The sequence below is a fragment of the Cervus elaphus genome, chromosome 4 (genome assembly GCF_910594005.1).
Source record: "Cervus elaphus chromosome 4, mCerEla1.1, whole genome shotgun sequence".
NCBI lineage: Eukaryota > Metazoa > Chordata > Mammalia > Artiodactyla > Cervidae > Cervus > Cervus elaphus.
In genome coordinates this window covers 48944843-48957462 of record NC_057818.1, presented here as the reverse complement: position 1 = coordinate 48957462, position 12620 = coordinate 48944843, and the positions used below count along the sequence as shown (strand labels likewise).

Genomic DNA, 12620 nt, shown 5'->3' with positions numbered 1-12620 from the left:
GGCAGACTCTTCATTGTCTGAGCTACCAGGAAAGCCCCAATTACTCTAGAAGGTGGGTCAAAAAATATCCTGCTGCAATTTATGTCAGAGTGCTCTGCCTATGTTTTCCTTTAAGAGTTTAGGCCTTACACTTATATCTTTAATCTATGTTGTTTATTTTTTGTGTATGGTGTTAAGAAGTATTCTAATTTCATTCTTTTATATGTAGCTGTCCAGTTTTCCCAGCACCACTTATCGAAGAGACAGTCTTTTCTCCATAGCATATTCTTTTTTTTTTTTAGTGTATTTTATTTTTGGCTGCACTAAGTCTTCCTTGCTGCCTGAGGCTTTCTCTAGCCGCAGTGAGCAGGGGCTACTCTCTAGTTGTAGGGTGCAGGCTTCTCATTGCAGTGACTTCTCCTGTTGCAGACCATGAGCTCTAGGCATGTGGGATCAGTTGCGGCCCACAGGCTTAGTTACCCCATGGCATGTGGGATCTTCCTGGACCAAGGATGGAACCCATGTCCCCTGCACTGGCAATTGGCTTCTTAACCACTGGACCACAAGGGAAGTCCCCATTGTATATTCTTGCCTCCTTTGTCATAGTTTAGGTGACCATAGGAGCATGGGTTTATCTCTGGATTTTCTATCCTATTCCATCCTATTTTTTTGTTTGTTTGCTTTTGTGCCAGTACCATACTGTCTTTTTTTCTCTTTTTTAGCATTTATTTATTTGGCTGTGTCAAGCCTTAGTTGTGTATGTGGGATCTTTTATTTCAGCACACAGGCTTCTCTCTAGTTGTGACATGTTGGCTCAGTAGTTGTAGCTCAAGGGCTTAGTGGCCTGACCAGGGATTGAACCTGTGTCCCCTGAATTAGAAGGTGGATTCTCAAACACTGAACCACCAGGGAAGTCCCACCATACCGTTTCGATTACTATAGCTTTGTACTATAGTCTGACATCAGGGAGCCTGATTCCTCCAGCTCCAATTTACTTTTTCAAGACGGCCATTCAGCATCTGTTAACACACTTTACATTTACATGTAAACTGAATTGGGTTATAGGCTCATATTAACAGGCTTTCTTCCTGTGTGAAAATCAGCAGGACATTGACCAAGAGGAGGAATCCAGGACGGCTCTCCCCTGGGGAGTGCTGCCCTGTGCATGGCTACCCGCGGGCACCCCCACTGCTGAGACGCCAGAATGCACCCACGCCTGTGCTCAGTCGCTCAGTCCCGTCTGGTTCTTTGCAATCCCCTGGACTGGAGCCTGCCAGCCTCCTCTGTCCATGGAACTTCCAGGCAAGAATATTGGAGTGGGTCACCATTTCCTCCTTCAGGGGATCTTCCCTACCCAGGGATGGAGCCCGTATCTCCTATGTCTCCTGCATCTCAGGCAGATTCTTTAGCATTGAGCCACCTGGGAAGCCCAAATACACCCATAACTTTCCCAAAATGTTCCTGTGATCTTTGTTTACCCTCGACCCCTGAGAGCCGTTATGCTCCAATCATTTCAGGCAGTATGCCCTTGCAATCCAATCATATTTTTTCTTTTTAACTGGAGTAGAGCATGGAGTGTAATTCTAGGAATTAACAGAGATTGTGTCTGAGGAAGAAATTGAAGAATAGAATCTGGCTGGTCAGTTTCTGCCCTGTTATCCTACTTGAAGTTTTAAAACTTTTTTTTTTTAGATTTATCTCTAGTTGTGGCTGGAGAAGGAAATGGCAACCCACTCCAGTATTCTTGTCTGGAAAATCCCATGGATGGAGGAGCCTGTTCAGCTACAGTCCATGGGGTCACAAAGAGTTGGACTCAACTGAGTGACTTCTCTTTCCTTCTTTTTCTAGTTGTGGCGAACAGAGGGTACTCTTCATTGAGGTTCTCAGGCTTCTCACTACAGTCGCTTCTCTTGTTGCAGAGCGTGGGCTCTAGGCCCACCAGCTTCAGTAGCCCTTGGGCTCTGTAGTGGTGGCATACAGGTTTTGTTGCTCCACAGCACGTGGAATCTTCCTGGACCAGAGATCAAACCCATGTCCCTTGCATTGCAAGGCAAATTCTTAACCACTGGAGCACCAGGGACTTTAAACTTTTTTTAAAAACCACCTTTTGAGCTCATGATTGGGTGATAATCAATTTTCTTAAACTCTTTATCAAACAGGTTCCCACAGTTTAAACATTACATTAAAAAGTAATGTATTTCACTGGATAGAAGGGTGTGGTTTCAAAGATTTGCTTCAAGTTGTCTGGGGTAGCAAGTGGGTGGGAGTAGAGATGAAACCGGAATGGTCAGGAGTTAACTGTTGGAGCTGCTTGCTCCTTCCACTCTTCCACTTTGGGAAGTGATGGAAAACCTCAATAGGAAAAATTTTATTGACAGTGTACATATTGGAAATAAGTTTGTCCTGTATAATAGTCACCCCATCTCTCAGAATTCAAGGTCTCCACACCCAGACTGCTATGGCCCCCTATTTCCTTCCTTGATTTATGTCCCGTAGCACTGATCACCTTCCAACACATGACATGTCATTCACATGTCATGTCTACTGCTTATCATGGCCCATGGGAATCATAGTTTCATTTCATGCTTATTCCATAATAAAACCATTTTCCTCCAGTTGTGAAGATGATGTTGAGGGGTAGACAGGAGATTGCCCAAAAGCATCTAATTTGCTTATTTTGTCTCCTGTTCACCATCTCTGTCTCTCTCAGAAGGTAAGTTCTATGTGGGCAAAAATCTATGATGGTTTCACTTGCTGATATTTAAAATTACATGTGTAGCTCATATTTTATTTTCATTGCATAGAGTTGGTACAGAGGTTGAAAGCAAGAATCCTAGAGCCACCCAAAAATGAAAGCGTTAGTCATTCAGTCATGTCCAATTCTTTAGGACCCCATGGATTGCAGCCCGCCAGGTTCCTCTGTCCATGGAATTCTCCAGGCAAGAATATGGGAGTGGGTAGCTGTTCCCTTCTCCAGGGGATCTTCCCAACCCAGGGATCAAACCCAAGTCTCCTGCAATGCAGGTATATTCTTTACTTTCTGAGCCATCCAGGCTAAGTTCAAAACCCAGCTCTGTCACCTACTAGCTGTGTGACCTTGTGCAGGTCACTTGACCTCAGTTTTCACAGCTGTGAAGTGGGGACATAGCCATACCTACCTCAGGGGGTTGCTAACCCGACTGGTAGTAAGAGGCTCCATGAAGTTCGGCTGGATTACTACTGGTTACAGCACTCATTTAGGTGTCAAATAGAAATGCATTTGGTTCCAGCTGGAGCCTGTTTTCTCCTGTGCAAGGATCTCCAAGATAGTGATGCTGGATCCTTAGAGGTGATGGGAACTGTTCCATTAGCTAAGGGATATGAGGCCTCCCACCCAGATGCCTGACTGAATAACAGCAGATGTTCAGTACCAAGGGTCTTACAGCCTGGTGAGGGATGCTCCAAAGGACCAATGGTGGGCATGACAGACAGCCTCTGGATCCTGGCATCTCCTGCTCCTCCCTCCACTAGTGCTTCAGTGATTTGGTCCCATAATTACCCTGCAGGTGTAACTAGAGTTCGAAGCAGGGGAAGTTTGGAGAATAGGCCAGGAGGCAGGGCAAGAGGGCCTGGCAAGTAGGCCTGGGAGGAAGACAGGGAGAAGGGAGGGGCAGGCAGATATGGCTAGTCATTGGGAGAAGGAGGCCAGGGCGGGGGTGGGGTAGGGGGTAGGGGAGTGGAGGGTGGGTGGTCTGGTTGCTGGGTATGAAGAAGGGAGGGGCGGACGAATAAAAAGGGCTGAGGTGGTGGTGGGAACAGGTGAGGCAAGGTGAAGGCCCACTGGTGAGGAACACTGGCTGAGATGCAGGGTAAGACTCGGGGCGCAGAGCGGGTTTGGCGGCGGGTGCTGGGATGCGCGGGGCGGAGAGCAGCTGCGGTGGTCGGCTGGCACGGACGGGCTGGGAGTTTGGGGACTTGAAGGGGCGGCTGCTGAGGTGTGGGGGCGACAGCTTTTGGGTGCGGGAAGCAGGGGCGTCGCCTGCGGAGGCTCCAGGTCACTGATGTCTTACGCTGGCTCTCCAACAGCAGCAGCCGCGGGGCCTGGCGAGGAGACCATGGGCGCCTCAACCTCCTGGGGCCTGCTCCCCCGCGTCCCAGCTCCGCACCACGAACCAAAGGAGGTTCCGGGCCCGAACCATCTGCCCACCGAGATGCTCCGGGAGGTGCTGAGCTACCTGCCCCCAAGCACGCTGCTCCGGCAGTGCCGCCTGGTGTGCCGGCGCTGGCGAGAGGTGGTGGACGGCAGGGACCTGTGGCTGAGCATCCTGCCCTGGAAACACCCCGACCTGTGGCCCGTCATCCTCACCTGCCTGCCCCCTGCTGGCGACCCCGGGCCCTGCATCCTGGGCCGCTTCTGCGAGCTCAGACCCATAGGGCGCAAGCTCACCGTGAACCCCCCGGAGAAAGGTGAGGACTCCAGGAAAGGGGTTGATCCTCGTGCGGGTGGGTGGGAGGGAGTTTTTCCGCAGCTAAAACTTGGTGGCTGGGGCAAACATGGAGCCTGTTGGGAGGAGCGGAGGGGCAAGACCACCCTGGAAACCCCTGGGACTTAACAACGTGGGTTGGAGGGCAGGCAAGAATCTTGGTCACAAACCTTTTTCATGTAACAGAAGACCTCTGGAATTGTATGATGCTGAGCGGTAGCGATGACTCGGAGGAAGAGGAAGACTTGGGGGTCAGGCTGAAGACTTCTGGGGAGACTAGCTACAGTCCTGCCTACAGGTGAATGTCCCTAGTGCCCAGGGTCAGGGCGGTGGTGAATTATTGCTGGGCCTCATTTATCTTGCTCTTTCATAGGTGTTGGTACAAGGGAGAAATTTTGGATCTGGAGGAGGAGGGCCTGTGGCGGGAACTCCTGGATAGTGGAAAGATTTGGATTTCTGTCTGTCGCCGGTGAGTGTGAGGCTAAAAACAGCCCTTTGTTCAGTGCTGACTTTGGCATGGATGATGTCATTTAGGTCTCCTAGCAACACCTTGGGGCTTCCCACCTCACTCAGTGGTGTGAGGAATCTGCCTGCCAATGCAGAAGATGTGGGTTCAATCCCTGGATGGGAAAGATCCCCTGGAGAAGGGGATGGCAACCCACTCCAGTATTTTTGCCTGGGAAATCCCATAGACAGAGGAGCCTGGTGGGCCGCAGTCTGTGGGGTTGCAAAGAGTGGGACATGACTTAGTAGCTAAACAACAACCCCTTAGGATAAAGTAGGAAGGGAAATGACTGGGCCACCTTCATAGAGCAAAAGTCCACTCCCTGAACCCTCTGCTAATTCCCCCCTAAAGGGACTTGGATTGGAAGATGCCTGACTGGATTCAATATAGAGGGCCTGGGCCCAACTAAATCTCATCTGTGAATGAGATGCTCCTGGGTTTAGATGGAGGCAAGACAGAGTTGGCTAAGAGGTCAGATTCTGGAGCCAGAACCTCTCACGTTCAAATCTGGCATCAGGCTCAAACTTGTTTGCCTCTTAGAGCTTGTGCTCTGTATGATGGTCTTGAAATTGGGATCCATGAAAGAACTTCCAAGGGATACCTGACCTGGATGATTTTAAGCAAGGTGCATCCCAAATCCTGTACACTTTTATGTTCTCTGTTGTAAAATGACTCAGCTACAGATCACACCTATGGTGGGAGCATCACTGTTTATGCTTCTCAGTTCCTATCCCACAATGCTCCAGTTTTGTTTTGTTTTGTTTTCCTTAATTCATCTGTGCCGGATCTTAGTTGCAGCTCTCTAGTTGTGGCACTTGCTCCAAGGCATGTGGGATCTTAGTTCCCCAACCAGGGATCCAATCTGAGTCCCTTGCATTGAAGGGTGGATTCTTAACCACTGACTCCCAATGCTCCAGTTTTATAGAAAAGGAAAACCCCTGAACTAAGTTCTTTTGGGGCCTTATTATGTGTTTCACCTCAGCCTCCAGGTCATCCTAAGTCATGTTGGTCTTACTGGAGTGGCTCACCCCCAGTTTACACTATGCGAACGTGGACAGCCTCCACCAAATTGCATTGTAGTCTGTCCATTATGACCCAAAGTTCCCAGGTGGACAAACACTTAGCGTTTCATGGTCACAGGAAAAATTTTGAATAGGTATTTATAACGGTATGTGGTTGGCACAGAACAGTTTGAAAGGTAAGTCAAAAGAACATATATTAGTACTATGTTAGGATACTTTGTGGGAGAAGGCAATGGCAACCTGCTCCAGTATTCTTGCCTAGAAAGTCCCATGGACAGAGGAGCCTGGTAGGCTGCAGTCCATGGGGCCACTAAGAGTCGGACATGACTGAGCGACTTTCACTTTTCACTTTCATGCATTGGAGAAGGAAATGGCAACCCACTCTAGTGTTCTTGCCTGGAGAATCGCAGGGATGACAGAGCCTGGTTGGCTGCCGTCTATGGGGTCACACAGAGTCGGACATGACTGAAGCGACTTAGCAGCAGCAGCAGGATACTTCTGTGGAAGAAGTAGAATGTACATCTGAAAAGTGAAGTGATGCTAAGTCTCTGTAAAGGAAATTACCTGTTTGTGTATTTATATAGTCCCTTACTCTTAAGTGACATGAAAAACAGAATGTTGCTGGCAAACCTACCCTTAGAATCCCTCACGCCCCATTCCCCATCACTTCCAATCTAAAGATAGCACCATCCTGAATTCTACTAACATAGATCAGTTTTGCCATTTTGGTACTTAATATATATGGAGTCATGCAGAATATAGTTTGTATTTGGCCTCTTTCAATGAACATGTTTGTAAATTCATCCATAATTATAGGTAGCTGCAGTTTCTTATGACTGTGTAATATTGCATTATATGAATATACCATAATTTGTCCATTTAGCATTGACGGACATTGGATGTTTCTTTGAATGTTCCTGGGTATTCCATCACCAATTTATTTAGATTTCCCCTGGATCCTTTTAAATGACTAAGAAAAACACATTGGAAATGACATCCTTTTCCACTAGTGAAACAGAATGAGAAGCAATATGGGGAAGAAAAAATAATATAGGAGGGGGTACCCTGAACAGCACAGCTCTCGGTCATAGCATACAGACCAGCCAGGGAGCTCATTTAGTCCAAATGCATTCCTTGGGTGTGCAGAGGTTCCAAGCTCCCATGTAACAAGCACCGGCAGGTAATGATTGTACTTGTTGGGGGGACCACCATTTTGGATTTCCACATAGGAAGGCCATTGAGGTAAAGCGGGCAGACCCTCAGAAATGGGGTGGCAAGTCAGTCTTAAAGATCTTCTCCTCCGGCAGCTGGACAGAACAACAAGGCAGTGACCGGATGTATCAGCTAGTCGTCAAGCTTCTAGATGCCAACTATGCCACCTTGCATTATTTCTTCCATAAACGTTTTCCCGTCCGTCCGCGGACAGGCAGCTTCTCCTTTCGGGTGAGTCTCTGACAGGGGTGAGGGGAAAGAATGGTGGGGTCTGTAATGAACTACTGTTGCCTAACAAATTGGCCCAAGTTTACTGGTTTAATATTAACAAGGCTTATCTTATCACCTCCTATGCTTTCTATGACTAGGTCTCTGCTACGAGTTGCCGACTTTGTTCTCTCATGTAGCTCATTTCAGACATTGGCTGGAGCTGAAGGGCAGGGTGGGCTGTGAGTGTGTCTACAGCTGGCCAAGCAGCTCTTGATTTAATCTCAGAGCTTGGCCGTGGGATCTCCCTGCTGGGAGAAGTTTGGGCTTCCTCACAACATGGCGGCTTCGAGGAAACCTGCTGTTGTTTCCTGGTGGTTCAGGGTACCACACTCTTGGTTACAATGAAACCCTCCCAGATTCAAGGGGGCAGGAATTAGACCCCACCCCTGGGTGAGGAGTGGCATGATTCTAGAAGGACTGTGGAAGTAGAGACATTGTTGCAGCCATCTATGGAAAATACCACAGGCCAGAAGGCCCAACTCAGTATTTGAGGGGAAGGCCATGGCACAATGGGACTTCTTTTTCTGCCTACAGATCATGCATGCGTTCACCAACATCAAGAAGGGCGTCCGCTTTGTGTTGTTTGACCACAGTGTCGAGGGCTATGACTCGTGGCCTGAGCAGTGTGGAGTCTCCAGGCCCCAGTCCAGTGTCATCGTACGGATCCGTCCCTAGGCTGTCCTTGTGAGACAACCTGACCATGCCTTCCAGGAGCTTCGACCATTGGCCAGACCACCTCAATAATCAAGAGCTTGTAGCTCCTGGCATCCTGGGATCTATCCTGGGTCCAATCAAGGGACCTACTGGGCCTTGTCTTTAAATTCTATGAGAAACTACGAGAAGAACGTTCTTACATCAGGGTTACTGACTGAATGCAGCCCCTGTTCTATGGAGTGGAGACACACGGGTGAAAACAAGGCTCCTCACCCTCCCCCCCAGTGCCAGGCCCTTTGGTTCGGCCTCTGCCCTTGTCTTCTGTTTCTGCTGCAGAGGCTTCATTGATCACTTCCAAGAATCCCTCTCCTCATGCCTGAACCAGAAACCCATCCCTCTGGCTGAGTAATTCCAGTCTCTAACCTTCCGTGATTTCAAGACTTTGACCAGGACTCAGAGCTGAAAGTTAAACTAACTCAAAAAATTGTTTAGAGGCAGAGGGTTCTGCCCACCCTGTGCACAATGAATTTGGTCCCCAGAGCCCAGCCCTATTCTGGATTCTACGGTGGATAGAATTATTTTGTTATTTTGAAATTCTTTTTGAATTTGGAGATAATAAATCAGGAATGTATCTTCCAATCATAGTTAATAAATACAATATTTGCCTAAAGCAGCTCAGCTTTTTTCAATAGAAATATGTTACTTGACTACTTTGTTGTTCAGTCACTCAGTTGTGTCTGAATCTTCGCAACCCCATGGACTGCAGCACGCCAGGTTTTCCTGTCCTTCACCATCCCCCAGAAAATGTTCAAACTCATGTCCATTGAGTTGGTGATGCCATCCAACCATCTTGTTCTCTGTCATCCCCTTCTCCTCCTGCCTTCAATCTTTCCCAGCATCAGAGTCTTTTCCGATGAGTCAGCTCTTCCCATCAGGTGGCCAAAGTATTGGAGCTTCAGCTTCAGCATCAGTCCTTCCAGTTCAGGGTTGGGTTTCCTTTAGGATTGACTGGTTTGATCTCCTTGCAGTCCAAGTGACTCTCAAAAGAATCTTCAACACCACAATTTGAAAGCATTAAATCTTCAGTGCTTAGCCTTCTTTATGGCCCAACTCTCACATCCATACATGACTACTGGAAAAACTATAGCTTTGACTAGACAGACTTTTGTCGGCAAAGTAATGTCTCTGCTTTTTAATACGCAATCTAGGTTTGTCATAGCTTTCCTTCCAAGCTTTTGATTTAATCTTTTAATTTCATATCTGCAGTGATTTTTGCAGCCCAAGAAAAGTTTGTCACTGCTTCCATTGTTTCCCCATCTATTTGCCATGAAGTGATGGGACCGAATGCCATGATCTTAGTTTTTTGAAGGTTAAGCTTTAAGTCAGCTTTTTCACTGACTTGGTAAAGAGTAAACAGTTGTTTCCTTTGAGGGAAAACTGTCCAGAGGAAAATACCAATAGAAAGTGTATTCTCCAGTCAAGAGAATGGAAGAGTTAGAAAGGAAATCATGAGGTCAAAGATTATCAACCAGGGTTAAAAGCCTTAGGCAGGTGTGGAAATGGGCCCAGTGTCACAGTGACACCACATTTGTGACTTTCTGGTCACAAGCGTGAGAGAACCTTGCAATGGCAGGATCCGGCTGTCCCCACCCCAGTCCAGGGGTCATGGCTGCCCCCTCCCAGCTGCAGGATCCCTAAGAAGCTCCAGGTGTCCGGATGGAAAGCAGATGAAGCTGCTGCTGCCTTTGATGTGTCCACCCTGAAGTGTTCCCCCACCTGCAGTAGAAGATGGGACATATATATGTGTGTGTGTGTGTGTGTATACATATGTACATATATATATACACACACATTCATATGGGCTTCCCTGATGGGTCAGATGGTAAAGAATCCGCCTGCAATGCTAATGTGGGAGGCCTGGGTTGGATCCCTGGGTTGGGAAGATCCCCTGGAGGAGGGAATGGCAACCCACTCAAGTATTCGTGCCTGGAGAATTCCATGGACAGAGGAACCTGGCAGGCTACAGTCCATGGGGCTGCAAAAAGTCGAACACGACTGAACAGCTTTCACATATGTATACATGTATATATTGTACATTATGAATATATGTAAGTGTTGGTGTGTATATATATATATATATATATATATATATATACCAAATTAAAAATGGAATATATCCTACATTGGTATTCTGGATATGTATCTCCAGAAGATAATATACACATATATATGCTTCCTGGTGGCTCAGTGGTAAAGTCTGCCTACCAATGCAGGAGATGTGGTTTCGATCCCTGGGTCAGGAAGAATCCCTGAAGAAGGAAATGGCAGCCCACCCCAGTATTCTTGCCTGGGAAATACCATGCACAGAGGTGCCTGGCATGAGGTTGCAAAGAGTCAGACACAACTGAGCAACTGAGGACGCACACACGCCTTCAGGACTCCAAGTCCCAAGAAAAAGAGCTGGAGTCAAATTCAGAACATCATGTAAGCAGTGATGTCCGGATGTCAGAACTTGCCGAAACACCAAGGAATGCCAAGAAGCTAGTGGGGCTCAAAGTGTCAGGGGAACCTCCAGAAGGTCTCTGTTGGATGTCTCTGAGATCCTGCTGACTCTACCAAGAAAAATGTCGGTGGAAATTCCTCACCTCTCAGGAAGAGGAAAGGGGAATTTTATTAAAGTCAAACAGGATTACAGCCTAGGAAGCGGATACTCAGAAACCTCTGAGAACTGTACCATCTGTTAGAAGGTGAAGGTATAGTCATGTATTGATACATTTTCTAAACAAAGGATCGTACCACAAAATGACATATAATATTTTATGTAATGTTCACCAAAGATACATAGTCCAGGTAAGAATGTACAAAGCAAGCAATAATGTACAGAACAAGCAGGGCCCTAAGTGAGCTGGGAAAGAACGCGGCTCTTCAGAAAGTCACACTGCTAACATCAGAAGAAAGAGAAAGGAAATGATCTTTACAGTAGAGTGAACGCTGCTGCTTTTTAGGAGTTCTGGTGTAATGAAGTTGTACACTGTACATTAGACAGATACATAGGGAGAATTTTGTGTTTAATTTTCTCTTGTCCTGCCTCAAAATGTACATTTTATTTCACCACTCCACAATCCCACTAACACTGATTTATTCTGTTATTGGTTTTTTGTTCTTATTGTTTTTCTTTGTTACTGGTTTATTCTTGGGATTTTATTTTTTGCTTAGCCAGTTCTGATAGATGTGGGGTGGTGTTCATTTGCATTTCCCTGTTGATTAAGGAACTAGAGCACCTCTTCATGTGTCTATTGCAATTTGTGGTCAAATTTTATTTTCTTTTTCAATAAAAATTTAAATAAATAAAAAATTTTTATTTTAATCATTCTATATATTTATTTCCTATCTTGCAAATGGGAGGAGGCCTCCACGGAGGAGGCCACCCCTACACAATAGGTTAAGGCCATGACCTGGTTCCATGGTGAATCTTCTAACCAGTCGTAACCAGAAGTGTTCATTGAAGAAAGAAGTGAGACCTAAACTGTTTGCCATGGGGAAATTGACTTCTTGTCTTTTGGATGTGGTTTCTTCATCTGCTCGTGTTGGAGGGTCTCCTGCAGAAGTGTTGGTCAGCAGTGGCTCGCCGTGGGGATGGGGGTGCAGGTAGCAGCAGTTGTGGGGGGTGCCCCTTGGCCTGAGCGTGGTCAATCTTTTGTAACACTTATTTTATTGAAGTAGAATTGATTTACAATATTGTGTCAATTTCTTCTGTACAGCAAAGTGATGGATTCAGTTTTACATATATATGGTACATTCATTTTCATAATCTTTCCCCTTATGGCTCATCACAGGATATTCAGTACAGTTCCCTGTGCTATACAGTAGGTTTTTATTGTTTATCCATTCTAGACACAATACTTTGTATCTCCTAATCCCAAAGCTGCAATCCATCCCTCCCCCCACACCGCCTCCTTGGCAACCACAAATCTGCTCTCAATGTCTTTGAGTCTGTTTCTACTTCATAGATAAGTACTTTTGTGTCATGTTTTAGATTCCAAATAGAAGTGATATCATATAGTATTTATCTTTTTCTTTCTGACTCACTTCACTTAGTATGATAATCTCTAGGTCCATCCTTGTTGCTGCAAATAGCATGATATCAATTTTTGTAGCTGAGTAGTATTCCCTTGTATTTATCTATGCACCATATCTTTATCCTTTCATCTGCCAATGGACATTTAGGTTGGTTCCATGTCTTGGCTATTGTAGACAGTGCTTCAGTGAACATTGTGGTGCATGTATGTTTTGGATTATATGTCCAGAAATGGTATTGTAGGACCATATGGCAACTCTATTTTTAGTTTTTGAGGAAACTCCATAGTGTTTTCCATATTGGCTGCACCAATTTATATTGGTGCAATTTAATTCCCACCAACAGTGAGGGGAGGGTTCCCTTTTCTTCACATGGTCAGTCTTTTTTGGATCTATACTCCCATCCATCCTCCCACGGGACTTAATGCCTCCCAAACA

General features: G+C 46.3%; 1 protein-coding gene across 1 annotated transcript; it reads left to right on the top strand.

Moving 5' to 3' along the window:
- The first annotated feature begins 4148 nt into the window (after positions 1-4148).
- Positions 4149-8379, top strand: LOC122689137 (F-box only protein 27-like). Its single transcript, XM_043895313.1, has 5 exons — positions 4149-4425; positions 4629-4740; positions 4816-4911; positions 7277-7412; positions 7986-8379. Exons 1-5 carry the CDS (start codon positions 4170-4172, stop codon positions 8124-8126), a joined length of 741 nt encoding a protein of 246 aa, XP_043751248.1. The 5' UTR covers positions 4149-4169; the 3' UTR covers positions 8127-8379.
- The last annotated feature ends 4241 nt before the right edge of the window (positions 8380-12620 follow it).